The 25,745-nt window shown below is 38.8% G+C and overlaps 1 protein-coding gene across 8 annotated transcripts; it reads left to right on the top strand.

The window, feature by feature from the left end:
* Positions 1 to 13,987: 13,987 nt before the first annotated feature.
* On the top strand, positions 13,988 to 22,507 carry LOC112027156 (pentatricopeptide repeat-containing protein At5g65560). 8 transcript variants are annotated; one of them, XM_065774090.1, is made up of 6 exons: positions 13,988 to 17,171; positions 18,820 to 18,956; positions 19,718 to 20,043; positions 21,333 to 21,612; positions 21,860 to 21,987; positions 22,111 to 22,507. In XM_065774090.1, exon 1 carries the CDS (start codon positions 14,082 to 14,084, stop codon positions 16,887 to 16,889), a length of 2,808 nt encoding a protein of 935 aa, XP_065630162.1. In that variant the 5' UTR covers positions 13,988 to 14,081; the 3' UTR covers positions 16,890 to 17,171; positions 18,820 to 18,956; positions 19,718 to 20,043; positions 21,333 to 21,612; positions 21,860 to 21,987; positions 22,111 to 22,507. The 8 variants fall into 8 exon arrangements, with proteins under 8 accessions (XP_065630162.1, XP_065630163.1, XP_065630161.1 ...); XM_065774091.1 differs by having other exon boundaries at positions 21,370 to 21,612; XM_065774089.1 differs by lacking the exon at positions 19,718 to 20,043.
* The last annotated feature ends 3,238 nt before the right edge of the window (positions 22,508 to 25,745 follow it).

Raw genomic sequence — 25,745 nt, forward strand, 5'->3', positions numbered from 1 at the left:
GTAAGGGGGAGGTGAAGAGTGGAGGTATCAAAATTAGAAATGAATCAGCCTCTTGGATCCTCCTACTTGACAGCCCATTTGGAGTAATTACCATATCCGTTAATGAGTAAATGACCCGAATTAATACTCCAATTTTACTATGGAAAATAAAGAGTCATTAACCCACTTAATGGACTATCCGTTTAGGCCTTTCATTCTTTAGAAACTCCTTATCAAACCATTAATTGTGTAACTCCAGCCCATCAGATTAATATCCAACAATTAATCTTGTAACACCCACTACATCAAAATAATGGACATAATTAATCAGAATAAATTGGGTAGTAATTTCGTGATGCCCATTGAGTCTATAAATAGACTCATTCAGACTCAATCCAAGTTATTGCAAATACAATATACACACAAAAAATAGAGAGATTCTTGTCAAAGAAGAGTGTTCTTTGGGCTTGAACACTTTGTGCAAAGGTTGTTTTAGCCATACGACACTTGTTGGGCTGTTGTATCCTGGGGGAGACAAGTCAGAGAAGGTCTGTACCGACTACAAAGTTTAGCCAACTAAGGGCTTGAATCTCCTTAAAGAGTGCGAATGTCGCGTCTCAGTCTAAATAGTGTTGTGTAATTTCTCTCTTTAAAGTAATAAAATTCAGAAGTAGTATTCAGTTTCTCTTTGTGTTATTTCTATTATCATTGTATTTGCACCAACACTTTATTATCTTGAAAGTGTTATTACGCTTCCATATATTGTCATCTGGATTTATTGGTATTCTTGCTTGATTGATTAGAGGAAATACAACTTTTTTTTTTGGGTTAGGAATAGAGGGAAGACACTATTACAAGGTTATTCCTAAACTTGTGTGTGAAAGTGCATATAACATAAAGGTTGATGTTATAGTTTGATCATAAGGGGTTTTTTTGACCTAATAATCAATTTTCATCAAGTTTTACATTAGGTGGCACAAATCAACTTTGAAGGACAACCCATTCACATGATTTTATAGCATAGTGAGATCATTATGAAACTCATTTTAGCTTCTTTGTTATTTTTGTTGATTATTTGGATTACAATTGGTTTATTCTTGATTTTTTCTATTCACTAAAATATTTCTAATAACCCTAACTCGAGTCCCTTCAACTTTCAAACCAAGATCTTGCATCTTCTATCCTTCAATGAACACCATTCCCAAGTTGAATTGCTCTGAAATCTCTACAAGAGAATGATCAAGGTTCACTGATCTAAAACTCACTCACATCCTCTAGTTATTGTCACACCTTAAGACTGGTGCAATACTTAATTTCGTCGGTTGAGCTCCAACAAGGAGATTGTCGCTTCGAAAAACATTAATGGAATCATGGTTGAGATATAGGGATTGGTAGCGTGTAGGTGATTCAAGTTCAATGATGGCTTGAGCATTGTGTGTGGTGGCTGAGAATCCTGAGATATGTACCTCATTTAAGTTAGATGATGGCTCGACCATCACACATACACACACATGCACACAAACTTGACCATCATATATAAAATGCGTGTGTGATGGGTTTTTTTTTTTTTTTTTGGTTTTTGTTTGGCAATGTGCTATTGGGTTTTGTGGAAGAGGAGAGATTATGTTTGGTTAAGTTTTGAGGCTTCCCCCCCCAACCTCCCCTCCCCCCCTTTTCTTATCTAGGTGACATGGCAAGACAATTAGACAAGAACAGGTGACATTGTCACATGAATTAGGACTTAACTACCAAGTAAGTAACATAGATGTATGAAATGACCATTTAAAAAAATAAAATAATATTTGATGAGAACTAAAATGAAAACTTTAAAACCGAAGGGATCAAAATAATAACAACAACAAACTTGAAGTTTCAAAAGTCTAAATTACTTAAAAATAAAAAAATAAAAAATAAATAAAAGAAGAAGAAGAAGAAAGGGAAAACAATTTTTTATCACATAAGTTTAGGGGGATTTTGCCAACAGTTTATAGTTTATCTGACACCTTTTAGTACTTTCAATAGAGATGTCAATGATTTAAATTTCTCTCCTCTAAATGTCAAACTAAAATAATAAATAATAAAACACAAAAAACTTTAGGAAATTTTTGGGAAATAATGTTTTTTACCATCTGTTTATCAAATGAGCAACATGTTTTGGAAATACAATTTTAGGAAAATATCTAAAATAAATTTTAAAAAGTTAGGGCTTGTTTAGTACATGTATTTAAACACATATTTTCAGTTTTCACGCGTTCCCCCCCTTTTCTTATCTAGGTGACATGGCAAGACAATTAGACAAGAACAGGTGACATTGTCACGTGAATTAGGACTTAACTACCAAGTAAGTAACATAGATGTATGAAATGACCATTTAAAAAATAAAATAATATTTGATGAGAACTAAAATGAAAACTTTAAAACCGAAGGGATCAAAATAATAACAACAACAAACTTGAAGTTTCAAAAGTCTAAATTACTTAAAAATAAAAAAATAAAAAATAAATAAAAGAAGAAGAAGAAGAAGGGGAAAACAATTTTTTATCACATAAGGTTAGGGGGATTTTGCCAACAGTTTATAGTTTATCTGACACCTTTTAGTACTTTCAATAGAGATGTCAATGATTTAAATTTCTCTCCTCTAAATGTCAAACTAAAATAATAAATAATAAAACACAAAAAACTTTAGGAAATTTTTGGGAAATAATGTTTTTTACCATCTGTTTATCAAATGAGCAACATGTTTTGGAAATACAATTTTAGGAAAATATCTAAAATAAATTTTAAAAAGTTAGGGCTTGTTTAGTACATGTATTTAAACACATATTTTCAGTTTTCACGCGCATTTTCAAAAAATACAAACAACGTTACTAGAACAACATTACCAAACGAACTTGTAAAGGGAATGACCCCAGGCCCATTGAATCTTGGGCCCAGGCCTTATAGTACAACGCATTATCCCATTCTTGTCAGACCTTCGATCTTAGTCTGAATGCATTTCAAGGCCCAAATTGAGCCCAAGAATCATGTTGAGCCCATCTTGTCTTAAGCATACCAGTGGCAAGCACCAGCTGATCAACTTTAACTTGATTGAGAGTGTGCTTGCTCGGGACAGCCTATATTCTCGGCAGTTTGATATTGCCTTAGGGAATGTCACTGCCAAGCAGTCTTTTGGAGGCTAGAACCAGTTCCAACGCCATTACCACCGTTCTCAACAAAGCATATTCATGTCAAGAATAATTAATTTAGATCCCACCCGCACCAGTGAGACCAGAAGGTAATCATAACGTATCCACCCACCTCAGACTATAAACTAGAAGGTAATCATAACTTATCCACCCACCTCAGGCTATAAATAAGAGGATGGAATAGGAAGAAGGGGCTAGCGATTTTGGCCAAAAAGAGAGAGAGAAAGAGAAAGAAAGAGTATTGGAAAAACCAAGGGAGGGAGTAGCATAAAGAGGAAAGCAGGGGTGTTTATTGGGATTAAAGGAAGTTGTAGTGACATTTAGGGTGGAATTGTCCTTAGTAGGAAATACTAGACCTGCTCTATAAGTAAATTGTGAGCCCAATCTTGGGCCCGGTCTATTATGCCGAGGTGGGGTACGCACAATTGGCGCCGTCTGTGGGGATCTCTTACGTAGCTGTGGTTCTGTCGAGACTTGCACGAGGAAAATGTCTGGAGATCAATTAGGGAGTTATGCTGAAAGTGGTTATGAGAGATTTTCCCAGGGATCCACTTGGCAGGAGAGAAGGCAAAAGAGGTGCAAAGATAGGGAGTATGAGCAGAAGGAAGAGCAATTTGGTCTTGGAGAAGGGTCATTTTAAACACACCGGGCATTGTCAGGCACTTTGGGGCGGGAGCGTTTTGACAAGAAGGACAAGGAACTTGAACGCTTGCATAGGTTAGTAAGGGATTTAGAGTTGGAAGCAAGAGGTAGGCGCCAAAGAAGGGATCACGAGGAACGTTAAGAAGGGTCAGCTAGTGTAGGAGGCTACTACGGAGAGGGATCCCATCAGTTTGGTTCCCATCGACATTGAGATCGGTCATGAGATTAGACGAACCGGGATTCGATTTCTCCAAAGGGACGACAACCCCGGAATGCCACTATGGATGCTATGAGCCAAGCATTACGCAAAGCTGCTCGGTTGCCATTCTCGAGAGACATCGAAAGGGCTCCTATGCTGAGCAGATTTACTCGGCCCCCATTCAACTTTTATGACGAGAAAACGGATCCGGTAGAACATGTAAGCCATTATATACAAATAATGTCTTTGCACACTCATAATGATGCGCTGATGTGCAAGGTATTCCCTTCGGGTCTCAGTCCCACCGCTTTGAGGTGGTTCAATGGATTAAGGAAAGGCTCGATTCATAATTTTCTAGAGCTGATTCAAGAGTTCGGTGTCTGGTTTATGACCTATAGCCACGTGCCGCAACCAGTGGATGCGCTGTTATCTATGAAAATGGGAGGCGGAGAAACCCTTTGTAGCTACACTAGCCGGTATTGGGAGTTGTACAACGAGATCGGAGGGGGCAATGAAAAAATCGCAGTAAGCACTTTTCGATTAGGGTTGCCCAAGTATTTTGAACTGTAAGATTCATTGACAATGAGGCCACCTGAGGATATAAGACAGTTGATGAGGCGTATCGAAGAGTATAAAATGTTGGAGGATGATCGGTAGCAGAACAAAGGTAAGGCTTTGATCATGAGTCAGCCTCGACAAGGAGGTTTTTAATCAAGGCCCCAGAAGGATTTGAGGATTTAGGAGCCAGCCGCATAGATGAGGGAAGTGAACGTGAAGTTCAAGGAGCCGGTGCACAGAATCGTCGATTGAATCAAGAATGAGCTATACTTTTGGTGGCCAAATAAGATGGGGGGTGACTTGTCGAGGAGAAATTAGAACCTATACTATACTTACCATTTAGAGCAGCTGATAAAGGCGAGGTATTTGAACAAGTTTGTGGTGGAGCCAAGAAATCAGAAGGCCAGGTAGGGTACCCAACCTCAGGGGAATCCTCTTCCACCCCCATTAGGAGTGATAGAGGTCATTCATGCAGCTTCAAAGGGTACCCTAGTGACCAAGACGAGAAGGGTATTGGTCGTAGTTCCGGTAGAGTGTTGCTCAGACGAGCCACCCTCCTAGAAGAAGTTGAAGTTTACTCGGGAGCCCATTGCCTTCAATGACGACGATCTAGAGGTAACAATCAAGCCGCATGATGATGCTTTGGTGGTCATAACCTGAATTAATGGTTTCATAGTGAATAGGGTATTGATAGATCAAGGGAGTGGTGCTGAAGTGATGTATCCCGACCTGTTCAAGGGGCTTGGCTTGAGGAATGAGGATCTCTTTAAGTACAACACACCCCTAGTGGGGTTTGATGGCCGAATGGTGATCCCAGAAGAGCAGATTTCACTTCCCGTAAACATGGAAGGCAAGGAAGTAATGGTGACATTTATAGTAGTCGCTTCGTTTTCGCCATATACGGCGATTTTTGGAAGGCCATGGATTCATGCAATGGGGGCAGTCCTGTCCACCCTGCATGTTAAGGTCAAATTTCGCATCGAGTAGAATATCGCTATAGTAAGGGAAAACTAACAACTGGCTAAGTAGTGCTTAGTGGCTGTTATTAACTGGGAGATCAAACAAAAGGAACGAGCTAAGGAGGTTCCTTTATAGTAATTATAAGGACCCCAGGATAGAATGATAGCTAGCTGTGCCAAGGATCTAATAAGAGTAAGGATGCTGTCGGACGACGATAGAAGTTTCCATATAGGAGCTAATATGAAAGACGAAGATAGGGTAGAAATGCTACTATTTCTCGTATAGAACGTGGACGTATTCGCTTGGAGCTCGTACGAGGTGCCCGGGGTTGACCTCGAGTTCATAGTCCACAAGTTTAATGTAGACCCATTGTTCCCTCCCAAGAAGTAGAAGCATAAGAAATCAGCTAAAGAGCACATCGAAGTCGTCCAGCAAGAGGTCAAGAAGTTGAAAGAGGCAGGAGCAATAAAAGAGGTTTTCTTTCCAGAGTGGCTTACGAATACCGTGGTGGTAAAAAAAAAAGAAGAAAGACAAATGGAGGGTTTGCCTTGATTTTACTAATTTAAAATGAGCATGCCTAAAAGACCCATTCCCTATGCCAAAGATCAATCAACTGGTAGATGCCACGTACTGGTAGATGCCACGTACGGGCACCCAAGGATAAGCTTTCTGGACGCTTTCCAGGGTTATCATCAAATTGCCTTAGCTACCGAGGACGTTTATCTCCCCTAATGCCAATTACCATTACATTGTATTGTCGTTTAGATTAAAGAATGCTGGAGCTACTTATCAGCGGATAATGATGAGGATGTTCAGAGATAAGATTGGGCGTACGATGGAGGTGTACATTGACGATATGGTGGTTAAGAGCAAACATGAGGCGTAACATATTGATGATCTTAAAGAGATGTTCGAAGTGCTCTGGCGACACAAGCTACGCCTCAATGCTGACAAGTGTGCTTTCGGAGTGGGGCCGGTAAGTTGCTAGGATATATGATCACTAACTGAGGAATAGAAGTTAACCTCGATCAGATTAAAGCTGTAGAGTGCTTTAAGCCGCCAAGTAATTCAAACTAAGTCCAGGTATTGACCGGCATGAGAGTTGTCCTCAACCGATTCATCTGCAAGTTTACCGACCGGTGCCATCCATAATACTAGCTTTTAAAGAAGTGGAAGGGGTTCCACTAGAGCGAGGAGTGCGAAAAGGCTTTTCAGGATTTGAAGCAATACTTGGTCCAGACACCTATGTTGCTAGCCCTAGAACCCGGGGAGGATCTATTCATGTACCTCTCGGTGTCTGAGCACGCCGTGAGCGCCGTGTTGTTGAGGGATCAAGGTGTGCAACAACCAATATATTATATCAGCAAAATTTTGGTTATGCTGAGACGAGATATTTGCCTTTGGAGAAGCTGATATTAGCACTAGTACATGTTACAAGGAAGTTGCCCCATTACTTTCAAGCTCATATCGTCTATGTATTAACCGAATATCCCTTGCAGTCATTGTTGAAGAGATCTAATTTCACGGGCAGGATAGCTAAGTGGGGAACTTGGCTGGGCTCTGTTGACATTAGGTATAGACTTAGAAGTTCGGTGAAAGGTCAGGTTCTTACTGATTTTGTTGCAGAGTTTTCCCCAAGAAAGGAGACGGTGATAGTTTGTTGTGTAGAAGTCCGCCCGTGAAAGGTATTCATGGACAGTGCATCCAGCGCATTGGGAGATAGGGCTGGAATTGTCATCATCAACCCGGAAGGGATAGAACTAGAGCATTCTTTTAGATTGAGCTTTAAGGCTTCTAACAACGAAGCCGAGTATAAAGTCCTACTTACTAGATTAAGAGTCGTCTTGGACCTAGGTGCCCGGGAGGTAGAAGTCTACTCAGATTCTCAGTTGGTGGTCAATCAGGTGCAAGGAAGTTTTGAGGCCAAGGATCCCCAGATGACGAAGTACTTACGGTTAGTGAAGCATATTATGAAACAGTTCTTGAAAGTAAGAGTGGTTCAAGTGGCCAGGGAACAAAACTAGCATGCTGACTCACTGGCCACATTGGCGTCATCATTGACCGAAGAAGTACCTCGGCTGATCAAAGTGGAGCTGGTGGCGGAACCAAGTATTAACGTAAGAGTAGGTATTTTAGTGGTAGAAGTGGCCGAGCCGTGTTGGATGAATCCGATCATTAACTTTTTGGCTGAGGATTGGTTACCAGCTAATGAAAAAGAGGTGGACAGAGCACGCCGGGTAGCTGCTCGATATTGGTTATCAATAGACTGAAAGCTGTACTAGAGGTTTTTTGGGGGGTCGTACTTACAGTGCCTGCCCCCTAGTAAGATTGAAGAGCCTTGACCGAACTTCATAAGGGTGTATGTGGCACTCACGTTAGAAGACATTCGTTGGCCCACCGAGCGATGACACAGGGATTTTGGTGGCCACGAATGCATAAAGATGCTGCTGAGTATGTACAGAAGTGTGAGCAGTGTAAAAAGCATGCCCCGTTGGTTCACTAACCAGCTGGGAGTTTGAATCCTATTAGTAGCCCATGGCCTTTTGTGCAGTGGGGACTAGACATTGTTGATCCATTCCCCTGGGCTACAGGGAATAGAAGGTTTGTTCTAACTGTGACTACTTCACCAAGTGGGCAGAGGCAGAGGCATTGGCTAATATCCGGGATGTGAACGTTAAGAAGTTTGTGTGGAGAAATATCGTAACAAGGTTTGGGGTACCAGAGTCCCTAGTGTCGGATAATGGGTTGCAATTTGATAGTAAGGCTTTTCACAAGTTTTGTAGCGATCTCGGCGTCAAGAACAGGTATTTTACCCCAGCATATTTGCAGTGCAACGGTCAAGCTAAGGCTACTAACAAAGCAATCGTGAGTGGGTTAAAGAGAAGATTAGAGGGTACTAAGGGTAGATGGACTGAGGAATTTCCCAACGTCTTGTAGGCATACCAGACGACTCCCAGAAGGTCCACGGGAGAGGCTTCGTTCTCTCTAACGTATGGAACAGAAGCAATTATACTGGTTGAAGTAAATTTGTGCAGCGCCTGAGTTTCAAAATTTGACCTTGCCAAAAACAATAAGTTAATGATAAAGCAACCGGACTTGTTAGAAGAATACCGAGAATCAGAACAATACAGCTAGCAGAATATCAACATAAACTTGCTCGGAGATACAATAAGGAGGTGAAGAAGAAAGAATTTAGTGCCAGAGATTTGGTGCTGCGGAGGTCACTAGGAAGTGCACGAGGTGTTAATGCGGGGAAGTTAGCGCCAACCTAGGAAAGGCCGTATAGAATTACCACTATTGCTGGGGCAGAAGCATACTATTTGGAAGACTTGGACGAAAGACCACTCCCCCGGCCATGGAATGTTAACAATTTGAAAAAGTTTTACCGTTAATTGTAGGTATGTCGAGACCTGGGGCGAGTATAATGTAATTTGTAGATTATATTAAGTAATATGTGAACAATGCCTAGCCATGTAGGTGTACTCATGTTCTTAACTCCATCATTCTTAACTTATTGACTTCAATCAACGAACAGAAGGAATACTAAACATGTTATTCTCTAAGGACAGAAGCCTGTTCCTGATTCGATCTTAATCACCGAATAAGTGGAAACTTTATATTAGATTTTCTAAGGACAGAAGTCTGTCCCTAGTTCGATCTTAATCACCGAACATGTGAAAACCTTATATTAGATTTTTCTAAGGACAGATGCCTGTTCCCAGTTCAATCCTGATCGCTGAATAGGGGGAAACCTTATATTAGATTTCTTTAAGGGCAGAAGCCTGTTCCCTGTTCAACCCTAATCACTGAACATGGGGAAACCTTATATTAGATTTCTCTAAGGGTAGAAGCCTGTTCCTGGTTCAACCTTAATCACCGAACAGGCAGCAACCTTATATTAGATCTCTCTAAGGGCAGAAGCCTATTCCCGATTCGATCCCAATCACCGAACATGAGGAAACCTTATATTAAATTTCTCTAAGGGTAGAAGCCTATTCCTAGTTCGATCCCAATCATCGAATAGGTGGAAACCTTATATTAAATTTCTCTAAAGGCAGAAGCCTGTTCCTGGTTCGATCCTGATCACCGAACAGGTGGAAACCTTATGTTAAAATTCTCTAAGGATGGAAACACGAACAAGGGAAATCTAACACTCATCTTCTCTAAGGACGGGAGCGTAACATTCATTTTCGTTAAGTGCACAAGCATGTGCTCAGTTCAATTAGAATTGCTAAGAAGGTGCAAGCCTAACGTTTATTTCTTCTAAGTACGAACCATTTTCAGTCCGGACCCAATCACCGAATAGGTAAAAATATAGTCTATCTTTTCTAAGGACATAAATGAAAGAGTAGCCTTTATCACCAAGTAGAATTAAACCTTGATTTACGAGTGAGAAGGTAAGGTATGACAAAAAATAACTTAACAACAATGCAATAATTTTTTTTTTAAATAGGGCTAAAATAGATGTCATTTCATCATCTCAAGATGACTAACCAAACAAAGTAAAGTAAGCGCAAATTAAAAATTAATTAGTGTTTTGTCACCACATCTTGGTGACTGTAGGCAAAACCAGATGAAGGGCAAAAAAGAGAAAAGGAAGTAAATAATAATAACAGCAAGAGAGTACGACATTGAAAATAGTTTCTTTAGACTTGATCAATTGAGTTGGCAGAATGAGACAGAGGGGCATCCTCGGTAGGTTGTGCAGGTGCATCCCCAGTAGGCTGATCGATGGGAAGTTGCTGAGATGGGATGTCCTCGGCGGGTTGGGGATCGGAAAGCACAACATTGAGGTTACTAGTAACCTCGAGATCGACTAACTCTACATGGGTGTTAGTCTCACGCACCAATTCCCTCACTCTGGGGGTGTCCTCCTCGTCGGCGGCGCCAGGCTAACTCTGGGCAGGGGGAAGATGAGTCGGGAAGGGGATCTGCTCGGGATTCCTTAGTAAGGAGTCATCTGGTAAGGGCAAAAAAGAGAAAAGGAAGTAAATATTAATAACAGCAAGAAAGTATGGCACTGAAAATAGTTTATTTAGACTTGAGCGGTTGAGTTGGCAGAATGAGATAGAGGGGTGTCCTTGGCAGGCTATGCAGGTGCATCCCTAATAGGCTGATCGGTAGGAAGTTGCTGAGATGGGATGTCCTCAGCGGGTTGGGGATCGGAAAGCATAGCATTGAGGTTACTGGTAACCTCGAGATCGACTAACTCTACATGGGTGTCAGTCTCACACACCAATTCCCTCACTCTAGGGGTGTCCTCCTCGTCAGCAGCGCCAGGCTAACTCTGGGCAGGGAGAGGATAAGTCGGGAAGGGGATCTGCTTGGGATTCCTTAGTAGGGAGTAATCTAGTACTCCCATGGCTTGCAGGGCGGCCATCCACCTTTCCCTGAACCCATGTCGCTAAGCCTGATGGATAATGGGCTCCATAGAATTTTCAGCATCCGCGAAGCTATCATTGTACCACCTCTCCTCGCAAGCTTCAAGGGCCACTTTGAGGTTAGCGATCTCATCAGCCTGTGCTAAGTTTAAGCTCTTTTCCTTGGCTAATTTGAGCTCGTCCCCCCGAGCTTCACGTCTATTTTCGTCAGTTTTTTCTCTGCCAACACCCGGGCCTTCTTGGACGCCTGACCCTGCTTCTTAGCAGCTTCAGTAGCTCTGCTCTTGTCCTTCACTGTAGCAATCGCAACGTCTTTCAGTGCCTTCTCCCTTTCAGCATCCTCGACAGTCTCCTTTAACCTTTCGTCAATGACTTAGCCAACAATTTTCAATTTCGCTTGAGAATAAGTGAACATCCTCGGGTAGTGGGAGACCTTGTACCAAGCTCTGGTCAACTTGCCCCCCTTCGCCCTGTGCCCATGTCCTTACACTGGCTATCACCGACAATGGCTCATTACTAAGTTTGAAGGTGGTTTGCCACCCCACCTTTGGCCAAGAGGAGGATGCCACGTGAGAACCAACTTGGGCAACTGGCCGAGCATCACTGACAGGCTCTCGGATCACAACCCCGCTAGACACCTGAAGAGGTGGGGTTCTCGTGGAGCATCATTTGTGACCCGAGGTTTTTGTTCGGAAGTACGTTACCTTTTTCGGGAATAGCTAGAAGGAGGGGGGGAGTTGGGATTTTGCCTTGGGCTCGTTATTATTGTGTTGTGGGCTGGGCGCTAGGCAAAAAGCGCTCAAGGGTCAACGTATGCTTCGACACCATTTCTTCTTTGCTTTGATCGGTTTCCGCTTCAGATGAATTGATAGACTCAGCTGCTCCTTGCTTGGTTGGTTAAACTTGAGTTTGAGGCCCACCAATAGGTTTATGTACAATACGGTTTTGAGAGACAAGATCTTCTGTGTCATCCCTCACGGGCATAAGAGACTCTACTTTTACTATATAGGGACTAAGGTCCCGAGCTTCACCTACGGTAAGACTAGGGGGGAGGAAATTAGGATGTCGTATGTCGATGTACGACAATAAGGGGCTACCCACTAATAGAGCTTGTCCAAAAAGCTGCCACATGGAGTAAACTGGATTGCAGCCGAGTATGAGGTGGGATGCACGGAGTTACCTATCAAAATTTACAAATATTTTTGATCGGAGCACAAAATTCAGGTCTCTCATGTGCACAACTCTGATGTCCGATTTGAACTTCTTACCTTTTGCGTTAAAACAAGAAATAGATTAGTGTTTGTTTCAACAAAAAGGACAAACAAGATACTGAAAGCAGCACAGTTAAATATATAGGGTATTGACCAACATCATGTGGCAACGTCGGGCAAGTGAGCTCGTCGATGAGCCAGTTACCGCTTACCTGGACGTACTCTCTCTGTCGAGTTCCTATTAGAGTTGGAAAGGCACAATATGAGCCGTACCCGTACATCTCTAACCTTAAGGTAGTAGTCGGATTTAATGTCACTGCACAAACTGTACATAAAGTTTATGTTGTGGTGGTCTAAGTGTAACCCATATATTTGGTTTAAGCGGCTGATGCAACTCATTACTCAGTAAAAGTTAGGGGGGAGTTGGTCGGGACATAAGCCATAGAACCTAAAGGTACTGAGTATGAGGGGATTTACAGGGAACCTAACCCCTCCTTCCAAAATGGCCATTAGATGGGAAAATACCACATGAGGGTGTCGCTAAAGAGCGGTGTCGCCCTTGTGGCAGTAAGCTATCTCTACATCTCCGGGAATATTGTAAGCCACCCTAAAACTAGGCAAGGTTGCTTCGGTATTAAGAAGGTGCGAATAGCCCATTCCCAATACTAGTGAGAGGAAAAGAAATTGAAGAAATGAAGGAGGAAAAGAAGAGAACTTACTAGGGCTCTAGAAGGTGGCACTCTCGGTTAGAGGATCTACACATAGGTGAAGAATGCTTAGCAGAGAGAAATTTGAAGGATTGGGGAAGTAAAAAGTAATCTAAAGAAGTGGAATGAACTATTTATAGGCTAGGAGCATTTAATGGAATGAGGAGGCGGGAAAACCCTTCTGAACTCTTTTATAACCCCCACACGCATAGCCTCGGTTCATGAACCATCAGGTTATAATTGCAGTTAGACATGACGGCCTGGCATAACGCTCTTTTTGAGAGGGCATTAATGGCCATCTTGTCTGTCTGATAGACTGATGAATGGGCTCCCCGAGGAATCTCTTGCACCCATTAGGTTGTCCTTGACACGTTCTCAGAAACTAGGCACGAATGAAGGGGGGCTATTGTATGGGGAATGGCCCTAGGCCCATTGAACCTTCGGCCCAAGCCTTATAGTACAGTGCATTATCCCATTCTTGTTGGACCTTCGATCTTGGTCTGAATGCACTTCAAGACCCAAACTGAGCCCAAGAATCGTGTTGAGCCCATCTTGTCTTGAGCATACTAGAGGCAAGCACCAATTGATCAACTTTAACTTGATCGGGAGTGTGCTTGCTCGGGACAGCCTATATTCTCGGCAGTCTGATATTACTTTGGGGAATGTCGCTGCCGAGTAGTCTTTTGGGGGTTGGAACCAGTTCCAACACCATTACCATCGTTCTCAACAAAGCATATTCACGTCAGGAATAATTAATTTGGACCCTACCCGCACGAGTGAGACTAGAAGGTAATCATAACGTATCCACCCACCTCAAGCTATAAATAAAAGGATGTAATCGGAAGAGGGGGCTGGCGATTCTGGGCAAAAAGAGAAAGAGAGAAAGAGAGAGAAAATTGGAAAAACCAAGGGAGGGAGTAGCACAAAGGGGAAAGCAGGGGTGTTTATTGGGATTAAAGGAAGTTGTAGTAACATTTATGGTGGAACTGCCAGGAAAAACTAGACCCACCGTATAAGTAAATTGAGAGTCCAATCTTGGGCCGATCCATTAGGTCAAGGTTGGGTAAGCACAGGGCCCTTACTGTTCCATCGATAATATTAGAAAAAACATTATATTGCAAAAAAGTCCCCGAAAACTAGCACAATTGCCCCAAACAAAAACAAAAACAAACCACTCCACTCCCCTCCTCCTTCTGACCAATTGTTTTTTTTTCATTTTTTTGTCTGCACATTTTGTTCAGCTCACCCATGAGCTATTCATGAATGGATTCCTCACCGCCGTCCGATGCTCCAAGATGAGATTTCCGACGGCCATTCTCAACCACCCAGTTGAGTCTCTCCACTTCCATTTCCACCTCCTCCTCATCAAACCTTTCTCCTCCATCGCTTCTCTCCCCGTCGACCACCACCACCACCACGACCCAAACCCAAACCCAAACCCAGACCCACTACAACCGGATCTCCCCACCCAACTCTTCTCTATCCTCTCTCGACCCAATTGGCGAAAACACCCATCTCTCAAAAAACTAGTCCCTTCCATATCCCCATCCCATGTCTCCTCCGTCTTCTCTCTCAATCTCCACCAGCTCGATCCCCAAACCGCTCTCTCTTTCTTCTATTGGATTTCGCAGAACAAACCCGGGTTCCAACACAGCGTTCAGTCCCACTCTTCGCTGCTTCACATTCTCATACATTACCATTTCATTGGCGCCGCCGAGAAGATTCGAATCTCAATGATCAAATCTTGTCAGTCCCAGGACGACGCCGCCTTCGTCCTGGACTCCTTGCGAAGAATGAGTCGCGAAAACAACGGTGAATTTCAGTTTAAGTTTACTCTTAAGAGCTATAACATGCTGTTAATGTCATTGTCTAAGTTCCTTATGATTGAAGAAATGAAATGCGTGTATCTAGAAATGTTGGGGGATATGATTTCGCCTAATATTTACACTTTGAATACTATGGTTAATGGGTATTGTAAATTGGGGAATGTGGTTGAGGCTGAGTTGTATGTAAGTAAGATATTGCAGGCCGGGTTGAATCCTGATACGTTTACATACACTTCTTTGATATTGGGGCATTGTAGGAATAAGGATGTAGATAGAGCTTATAGGGTTTTTAACCTTATGCTGCAAAAGGGTTGTCGGAGAAATGAGGTTTCGTATACTAATTTGATTCATGGGCTGTGTGAAGCCACACGGGTTGACGATGCTCTTGAGTTGTTCTCTCAAATGAGGGAGGATTATTGTCATCCAACAGTTCGGACGTATACGGTTATTATATGTGCATTGTGTGGATTGGGTAGGAAGGAAGAAGCTTTGAAGTTTTTTAAGGTGATGACGGAGAAAGGTTGTGAGCCGAACGTTCATACTTACACTGTTCTAATTGATAGCATGTGTAAGGAACATAGGCTTGATGAGGCGAGAAAATTGTTGGATATGATGTTGGAGAAACGGATGGTTCCTAGTGTGGTCACATACAATGCTTTGATTGATGGGTTTTGCAAGGAGGGACAGACTGAGGCTGCATTAGAAATTTTGGGTTTGATGGAGTTGAATAAGTGCAGTCCAAATGCTCGCACATACAATGAGTTGATATATGGGTTTTGTAAATATAAAAACGTGCATAAGGCAATGGCGTTGCTTCATAAGATGCTAGAGAGTAAGCTGTCACCAAGCCTGGTCACATATAATTCTTTAATCCATGGGCAGTGTAGAGCAGGTCATTTAGATAGTGCCTATAGGTTGCTTAATATGATGAATAAAGATGGTTTAGTTCCTGACAAGTGGACTTACAGTGTTTTCATAGACACTCTTTGCAAAAGAGGGAGGGTAGAAGAAGCTCGTGCCCTCTTTGACTCTTTGAAGGAGAAAAATTTAAAAGCAAATGAAGTGATATATACTGCTTTGATTGATGGGTACTGCAAGGCTGGTAGAATAGATGGCGCTCAATCTTTGCTCAATAAAATGCTTAGTGAGGATTGTTTGCCAAACTCAGTCACTTATAATGTCTTGATAGATGGGTTGTGCAAAGAGAAAAAGGTGAGGGAAGCATTGTTGCTGGTGGACGAGATGGTAAAAATGGGTGTGAAGCCCACAGCTGTTACTCATACAATTCTTATTGAAGAAATGTTGAAAGAAGGTGACTTTGACCATGCTCATAGGGTTTTCAATCAAATGGTTTCATCGGGATATCAACCTGATGTGTTTACTTATACTACATTTATTCATGCATATTGTAGTCAAGGGAGATTGAAAGAAGCAGAGGATGTGATGACTAAGATGAACAGAGAAGGAGTATTACCAGATTCATTGACTTATACACTAATAATAGATGCATATGGATGCTTGGGATTAATACATAGTGCATTTGATGTGCTAAAGCGTATGTTTGATGCTGGTTGTGAGCCTTCACATTATACCTATATCTGTCTGATCAAGCATCTCTCAAATGAAAAGCCGGTGACAGAAAATAGCAATGCTGTAGGACTAGAATTTGTTTCAATCACTGCATCAATTGATTTTGCGGGTGTTTGGAAGATGATGGAATTTGAAAACGCTTTGGAGCTTTTTGAGAAAATGGTTGAATGGGGTTGTGTACCCAATGTTAACACTTATGGCAAGCTCATTATAGGACTTTGCAAAATCAGGCGCTTTGAAGTGGCACAAAGGTTATTTAATCATATGCAAGAAAAAGGAATGTCTCCTACTGAAGATATTTATAACTCGCTTCTTAATTGTTGCTGTGTGTTGGGAATGTATGATGAAGCTGTAAGATTGGTGGATACAATGGTTGAGCTTGGTCATTTACCGCATCTAGAATCCTACAGGCTGCTTATTTGTGGGCTATACGATCACGGAAACAAAGAGAAGGCTGAAGCAGTTTTTTGTAAATTGCTTCATTGTGGGTATAATCATGATGAAGTAGCTTGGAAACTTCTTATTGATGGGTTACTTAAGAGGGGGCTAGTTGATAGATGCTCACAACTGTATGATATCATGGAAAAAAAGGGTTGCCAGGTTCATCCTCAAACATTTTCGATGTTGATTGAGGGACTTGATGGGACATGATACATTGATTGTTATTTCCGTTACTCTTTTTCTTTAATGATACCTATCCAAAAAATATACTCATTTGGTTTGAAAATGGGGGCTTAGAGTATATAAATGGAACATCAGATTCTTTAGACACAATTTCAAAAAAAATAGGAAGTCTATTGCTCTTGCTGAAAACTTCATGCCAACTTGCCAGTAACAGAGATCTGTTTTCTAAGAGACACAAATTTGGATGTTCTCTCAACTTTCTGTAGCAGTAGCACCACACAGCAAACAAATTTTAGTGAAGATCGGGAGGCAAGTGATTCTTTACCTTCCTCAAATTCTGATTTGTAAATCCTTTAGTTCTTTTCCTGGTACATTTTCTTTTACTTTTATAAAAAAATTCTGATCACAGCTTCTTTAAGTGGAATCTCAAAAAGAAGAATAAGTTCTCAGATTCTACTGGCTTGAAGGATTATTTTCTTGAATTTCAATTCACAATCTTTTTCTGGCTTATACATTTGTTTGTTTTTAATCTTGGATCCTTATTGATTGAGTAGTTATTTACTACTTTTTTTTTTCTCTCTCTTGTTAGTGATGAAAATGTTTAATTGATGCCAGTCTATTCTGATATTCACGATGTTGTTGACATGATCTGGAAAGAAAACTCAATGAGCTAGGTTTTCACATTGTTTACCTTTGAAAACCATTAATTACATTTGATGGAATAATGTTTACATGTGTTGTGAAGGCTTGTTGCTTACACCTTTAAACTTAAGCATTTTGAATGCTAAATTTTATGACTGGTTACGTTATATAATGAAATGAACACAGTTATAATAAGCATTCCATATCCTGGGATATGTTGATTATTATGCTATATATGTCAGGCAAGCACATTATAAATTATGATTGTGTTCCTCAAGTTATATGATAGCATAGGTTCTCTGTTATCTTATCTGGGCTGTTTGTGGCATGGCATAGGATTGCTGCACTGCATGTTCCTGAAAATAACAGTGATGCTTATAGAATATGTGCGTGTGCGCGCACATAAGTTTAAAGTGATGATGTACTTGCTGTGAAAGATTTGAAGCACCGATAGATCAGCATCATTTGTGACGCTTTCCCTGTTACTCTTCTCTCCTTAAATCATCTATAAAATGTTATTGCAAGTAGTGTTTTCATAATGTCTATAAAATCCACTCTCTATACCAACATTGGTGTAAGCAACATCACCCTTATAACATGTACATCACCCCAAACTCCAAGAAACACATAAAATACATCAGTAAAAGGAAGTATCAGAAAGAGAGGACTCAGAGAATTGGTGTGAGTCAGAGTTGCCACAGCCAAGTTTACTCATCTCAAGTCTAAATAATCCTGCCAAAAAGGAAGAAAGAAAGAATAAATAAATAAATAAATCAAATATTAAATAAGCTTATAAGTTTTTAGCTCAGATGCCACCTCCTGCTATCATAAGAATGGGAGTGGAGAGTGAGTCGTGGTTCAAGACTCACTATGAATAAATTATTTTTATATAAAAAAAATTACGAATACATTTTAAATTATATATTGTATGAAGACTCACTAAGTTGTAAAGAAAGACTGAATAAATTATAAATAATATACTGTATGGAGAATGTTGGGAAAGAAAGATTGGGCAACTAGAGCAGCAAAGTAGCCATGAATTTTCAATTGATAATGTGCTTTAATTGCACTGTGTTATCTTTGATCGTTTTTTTTTTTTTTGTTTTTTGTTTTTTTTTTTTTGTTATTCTGCTGTATACTTCCCATGTACGAGAATAGTGTTTTAATGAATTATACATTACTTATCATTTTTTTTTAATAATAAAGTGAGAGAATACTTTTCCTGGAATATCTATGGAGACTGATGTTTGTCTTCATGATTAGTTTCTGTTTTAGTATTTAACCTTTCTGATTACTTTTATTTATGACTTTACAGGCTGTAGGGTTTTTTCTAACACTTGAGGAAGGGTGCTCTGGTCTATCCTTAGTACTGAATGAAAAAATTTGTTTTGTTAACTGGCTGAACTGAATATTGTTGGATCTGCTGAGCTATCATTGTGACAGATGATTAAGGTAAAGGAATGTATGCCTCCATGAATTTTTCTTCTCTATGAACATGCATAAACTAACCTTTTACACATGTTGATGCACAAACTTGCCCATTTTGATCTGATATTTTCTGTTATATCTTAACTCTTAAGTAGTCTCTAACTGGCTGAACTGAATACTGGTTTCTCTTTTTTTTTTTTTGGCTGAACTGAACTCCATTAATAACTGGCCGTTTTGATAATTTGGAACAACTAGATGAATTTATCAGATTTTTTAAGGAAGCCCCATGACCATAGAATTATTTTTTTTGACAGGTAACAAAACTAAATGCAAGTACACTGGGAATATACTATTAGAACATCACAATAAAACTCTAAAATTACAGAAATCAATAAGCTCAACTAAATTAGAAAAAGAAAACATGCCAATGACCATAGATAGAACCTATCCAATTATTACACTGCAATGGTTGCTGTTTATGGACTAACTGTATGTACTCTGTACTTTTTTTGGGTTCAATATTAGCAGTGCAGTTCATATAACAATAAATCTTTCTCAAATTATAGATCTATGACACAATCAAACCTGAGCAAAAAAAAGTTGAACTAAATTGAACTGCTCTACTGAGGGTTATCACTCATTTTTGTACTTGCTGCTTTATTTTCCAATTATTTATTCAATTAAGAGAAGAAAAGAGTGTAGTAAACAGAAGAATATTAGGAATCCTCTTATCCCATTCAAAAGGATATCATCTCATAGTCATCTATGACTGTTTATGTGTATAGCATAACCGCTTGATGGAATTTGGAGGGATGTGGGACACATGGCTGATGCTAATTGGTATTCTTGTGATTGGTTGTATTGATAATTTCTTTTATGGTTCATATTCTGGATTGGGTTCATTGCAACTGCTTCCACCCGTCACTATCATTAGTCATCAACAGTTAAGATTCCCCTGATCTTCTCAAATAACTGCTCCTACTCTGGCTATGTTCCTATTTATGAGGAGAACCTCTTCAAAGTTTACTTTATACTAGCTACTTGGTGGTGGTTCTTTCCACTTGATGATCCTTCTAGTACCTGCTGCTTCCTTGTTTTCTAAGTTTTGCAGGTAATCATTTGTGTACTCTGCTGTAATGAACACTGATACGCTGGCCTCCTTTACTTCATCAATTCATCGCTCCCTTAATTTTGTATATTCATTCCACAAGCAAATAGGACTGTAGTCTGTAATTTTTTTAGGGTTTTTATTTTTTATTTTTGGTATCAAAGCAATTTGGGTGTAATTAATTTCTTTGAGACCCTCCCTGATTTTAAACATTTTCTTTTTGATAACCTCCCTGAATTTAAACAAGATAATATTGCTTCTAGTGCACTGTCTCCTACTACATGTTATTATTTCTAAAAAAATTGAGCGGGCATACCAATTTGTCCAAGGGTTTTTGTTGGGTGCATCTAAGCAAGAGCTTGAATTACTTCCTCTACCTAAATTCCTGTAAGAGCATATCGTTCATCTCAGTTGTGACTGTCCTGGCTACCTTGCCTAACTAATATTCAACATTTTGTGGGTTTGAGGATGAAATATTTTTGTAAAATAACTCACTGCAACTTCTATAACCTTACCATTCTGCTTGTGCCACTTTCCTTGGCTACCTCTGATTCCTTTTATCTCATCTATTCATCTCTGTGTAGCTTTGAGTGGAAGAATTTTGTTTTTTTTGTTTTGTTTTTTTGTTTTTTGTTTTTGTTTTATTTATTTTTATTTTTATTTTTATCGCCTTCCTAGAGCCATGCGCTTCTTGATCTTTGTTCCTACATAAGTTCCTGCCATTCCATTAGTTCATTTATCCTTTTTCTGAGTTCTTTAATAATCTCCATAACTTCTGGTTGAGTTCCTTTACAATTAGCCTGCAGCAGCATATATTTCTTGTGTTTGATTGGCCTTTGCACGTTACCAAAGCTGTGTTTGTTCCACTAGTCTTGAACATGTGTTTCTTTCATCTTCTAATATCACAACAGAAAAATGGCCTTCTCTAAGGCCTTCAAAGTGTTGGCCATGGCTATAGTTTAGCAGTCATGCTGCTCATGTCCTCTGAGATGGCTGGTGCAGTAAGTCACAATGCGACACCAAATTTCAAACTTGGTTTTTAGAAAGACTACTGGAATTGTTTCAGTTTTTTGTTGTGCTGAAAATGTTGTTCTTCTAGCATCTAAGATTATTCTCTTTAATTCCTTTTTTCCTACTTTCAGCTAGTGAATCTTATCTGTAGTCTTTTTATCTTGTACTTCATTAATTTTGTGCCTTGTTTAATTTAGTTCATAGAAATGGTGACTAAAAAGTGTTCGATCAAAGCATAATTCTTCTTTTAAAGTTGATCCTGTATGGTTTCAATGTTGAAGGGCAAAAAACTCTAAGCTCTTGGTGTATCAATTCCAGATGATTATGAGGCTGGTATGGTTGCTGCAGATGGAGCCACCAATTGTGGAGCACTTGCTATTACTTTACATTGCTTGCTTGCCTAACATGGTGGTCATGGCTCCATTTAATGAAGCTGAACTGATGCACATGGTTGCCACAGTGGCAGTCATAGATGACAGACAGACCCAGCTGCTTCAGGTATCCAAGTGCAATGGTATTGGAGCAGCTCTTCCTTTTAATAACAAGGGAACACCTCCTGAGGTTAGCATAACTTACTATTAAACATACAAAGAGAAGGATACATAACAAACAAATAAATTAAACGTTTTTCCTTCTTCAAAAATTGAATTGATTGGAAAGTGCAGAATAATGTTAGAAGGATGCAGAGTTGCTGTTTTGGGATACAATTCTATAGTTCAACAATGTCTAAAAGCAGCAAGTATGCTGAAAAGCAGAGACATCTCTGTGACGGTAGCTGATGCAAAATTTTGTAAACCTTTGGATGCAGATCTCAACAAGCAATTAGCCAATGAGCATGAAATCCTAATTACAATGGAAGAGGGTTCAATTGGAAGTTACGGATCTCATTTATTGCACTACCTAAGCTTAACTGGTATTTTGGATGGACCCCTCTTGGTAATTTCCTTCAATGTTAGATTCTTCATACTCCCTTTTAAGATTTTGGGATCAAGGCTTTATTGTTGATTTTTAATATATTATTTTTTCCTGATCCTAATTGTTTTAGAGCCTTCTTTGCAGATGAGAGCAATGGTGCTTACAAGATCATATTTGAGGAAGCTCGGCTCTCCGCAAGACATATTTCAGCAACAATCTTATCTCTCTTAGGAAGGCCAAAAAAAGCTCTTCAGTTCAAGTGAGCACACGCATGGAATGAAGATCCTGTCAAGGAATTGTTTTAGGTTTCTAGGAGCTTGTGAAATTCCAACTCAGAATGCTCGTTAAGGGGTACTTATATTTAGTGGTTAATAATCTTCAAATGCCCACAATCCTGAATCATATGTTCACAAGTTTCAAGTTCAAAGTGAAACGATTAGGGCATAATGCATATTAACTAAAATTGTTGTAATGAAGATCGCATTAAACATGAAATTATACAGCGGACCAAGCAAAGAAATATTAGTCTTTTACATGACAATTCACGTGTGCTATTTTTTTTTTTTGTTGAAAAATGACATGTTTACAATAAATCTTAAGTGGTAGGTTGTTATTGTAGAGGTAAAAAGTAATATTAGTGTTAAGTTCAAATTTGAATCAATAACAACTAATCACCTATGATTTATTGTGAAAATGTTGTGGACGTAGCATTTTTTTTTTCCTGTTATTTCCAATTAAAAAAAGAATCATTTAAAAGATGGAATATATGGAGTTACATAAAGATAATCTAAAGCCATTTTCGCAATTAACTCGTCCATCTTCTCAAAAAACAAAAAACAAAAAAGGTTTTAATTAAACATTAGTTTGGGTCCTAACCTGTTTCCAGTCATTGGTCAGTAGTTCACATTAATGTACTTAAGTTTCAAACTTTCAATTAATAAGTTGGTGGATCGATCAACCATCTCTGATAATAGGGAAAATATTCTTACACGCTAGATAATGTGCACTTCATAATGCTCAAAATATAAAATGTGTGGTGTGTGTGGATGATATATATATGAGTGGGCGGTAATCTGTCCAAGGTAGAATGACTACATGCTTACAGTGGGGCTATAATTGAGAAAGGAATGTGAACATCATAATTGGTATACATAAAAAAATACCATTTCTAGAATGAGGAGTCTCTTCCCATCACCAAGAACCACCTCACAAATTATTTGAGGATGACTTATGTGCGAGTTTGATAAACCCCACAAGTTTTGAAGTTCTTGAAAATGTATTAATTCTAAAATTCATGAATCTTTTTGGACTATGGGGAATGGTTTCTACTTTCTAGTCATCTAGGTTTGAATACACATTTCACACAATACATTAAAATCATGCTTATAAAAAAATCAAACCTCATTGCTTGCATTATCATCATATATAAAACAAATTAACTATGCTTAAGACATATTTCAACTACTGAAATTTAAATATGCTAAACAACAACGCCACAATGATGATACCATGCCACAAGGAAAATTAGTTAAAAATACTAAAAGATTTTGCAATCTTATTAAAATATTAAATTACACAAACCATTATTAGAAATTTTTTTTGAGGGGGAACCATTATTAGAATTATCCTTTGAAAATGGTCTCATTCATTATTATGCTTAATTCTTTTTTTTTTTTAGAGTAATAATTTAATGTCTTGGTGCATGAAGAACGTTAGCTAAACCCCTTGTTCATTGGTTGAATTCTTCATAATCCTTGAATACCAATTTCATATTGTCATTGCACATATGCAAATATTGCAATAGAATCGAATCGTTCATTAAATATCCATATGTACTGTGATGATATGCTAAACATCATATTATTGAACATGGCTGAACTCCTGAATAGCATTTGCTACTATCCCTCCTCTTTTGATTCTTTAAGAATCCACAAACATGAACTAACACTCATTCCTTCAATAAATTAACCATTGACCTTCGGGATTATTGAAATTATTCTTTTAAGAGCATTTTTAACCAATTCAGATTGCTTCTATTTCATATTTTCTCAATTTTGAATATAAGTTTTGCAATTCATGCAATAATTCTATCATAAAGACATCATCTTTCAATTTGAAATCAAATTAATCTTGAATCATAAAATTCACATCTTCTATGTTCAATCTTTTTTTTTTTTTTTTTGAAGAGTTCTATGTTCAATCTTGCATCTTACTTTCAATGAACCTATAATGAAAAAGAAGCATCACATTTTTCTTGCCAACGAACGACTTTTGTCCCTTCAAATTATGTTCCATTGAATCTTTAGAATGCTATATATATATATATATATATTCATCACTTCAAATCTTTTCTCCAACTCTTCCAATATCTTAATAAGCTTGTTGGGAATTTTAGGAGAAATCAATGGGAAAAAAATTGAAATAGGCTTAGAGGCATAGATTAATTGTTCCTCTTAAGATGATATTTTCCCCACTCAATTGAGTTTGCTAATGGTTTCCTTAAGATGATACTTAAAACGTTTCAAACTTGTAAATAAGTTATGTTTTCCAGGTGGGAGAATGAAGGATGTTTAACTTCATGTGGGCAACGTAGACATTAATATTTTTTATTTGTAAAATGCCATATTTATTGGAATAGAATAAAGGTTAAGAGAGTAGGCCAAATGGCCTGGCTATTGGCGTCATGAATCAGATAATGAATTATTTGTTATTTGGCTTGACATATCTCTTATTTCCTGTGTATGAGGTTTATTATTTTTGTGTGGCTCCTGTATGGTGTTTTTTTCTATATGGGTTTAGGACCAAGTTTTAATCTATTATAGGTTACATTTATGCTACATGCACATTTCTTTTCACAACATTTTCCACAAATGTTGAAGTAGTCAATTGTATGTGGTGGAAAAAAATTGATAGGTCCATATAAAAAAAATTGTATCATTCACTCATACTTAACCATTTCAACAAGTATAAAAAAGGAAAAAAAAAAAAAAAAAAGAAAAGAAGAGGAAAGAGAAGGACTCAAAGGAAGAGTTAAAAAGGGAGAACAAAGAGTTGTTTCACTAGAGCAAAAAATTTTCACATAAAGTTTCACTTACTCTCTCTCACAGACTCTCACTTTGGATCCACCACAAAACAAAAGGAAAAAAATCTATGTGAAAAAAGTGGTAAAAATTTTGTGGTCATAGATATATTGGAGAACAAAATATCATCACAACCCATGTTGCAAGGCTTTCCTTGCAGCAATAAACTCAAGTAATAGGTTTGTTATGAATTTCATGCATACTTATAAATAATCATGAACAAGTATTAGGGGTATCAGAGTGCAAGTGAAAGTGTTGATCACAATGAGGTAGCAAGAGTAGAGTGTAAGAACAGTGGAGCTTGATCAAAATAATGAGCACTGCATAAATGACACTGGTAACTTCTGTATTGTAGTATTATGAACAACGACCTTTAGTTTAGCATTTGATTTATGTGTAAGTGATTGCACGTGGGAGTGTTTAGTTATTTCTGTATACTCACGTGTAAGAGTTAGATTCAAGTCTGTTAGTAGCAGTTAGTTAGTTAGGCTAGTTTTTGATCTGTGTTGTATATATGGCATTGTTCTCTTGCTTTGTTAATTAATGAAATACAGAATTTCTTCATTTTTCTGATATGGTTTTAGAGCAAATTCTCAAATCTTTCTAGGGTTTTGCATTTCCTTCAATTTCTTCTTCAATTTTCTTGAGAAAATACTATGTTTTTGAGAAAATTCTTCTTTCTTTGTCATTAATGGCTTC

The sequence above is a fragment of the Quercus suber genome, unplaced genomic scaffold, assembly GCF_002906115.3.
Source record: "Quercus suber isolate HL8 unplaced genomic scaffold, Cork oak 2.0 scaffold_86, whole genome shotgun sequence".
Taxonomy (NCBI): Eukaryota; Viridiplantae; Streptophyta; class Magnoliopsida; order Fagales; family Fagaceae; genus Quercus; species Quercus suber.

Bases quoted from the DNA above. Each gene is read 5' to 3' on its own strand.
- LOC112027156 (XM_065774090.1), top strand. From the start codon at position 14,082: ATGAATGGATTCCTCACCGCCGTCCGATGCTCCAAGATGAGATTTCCG.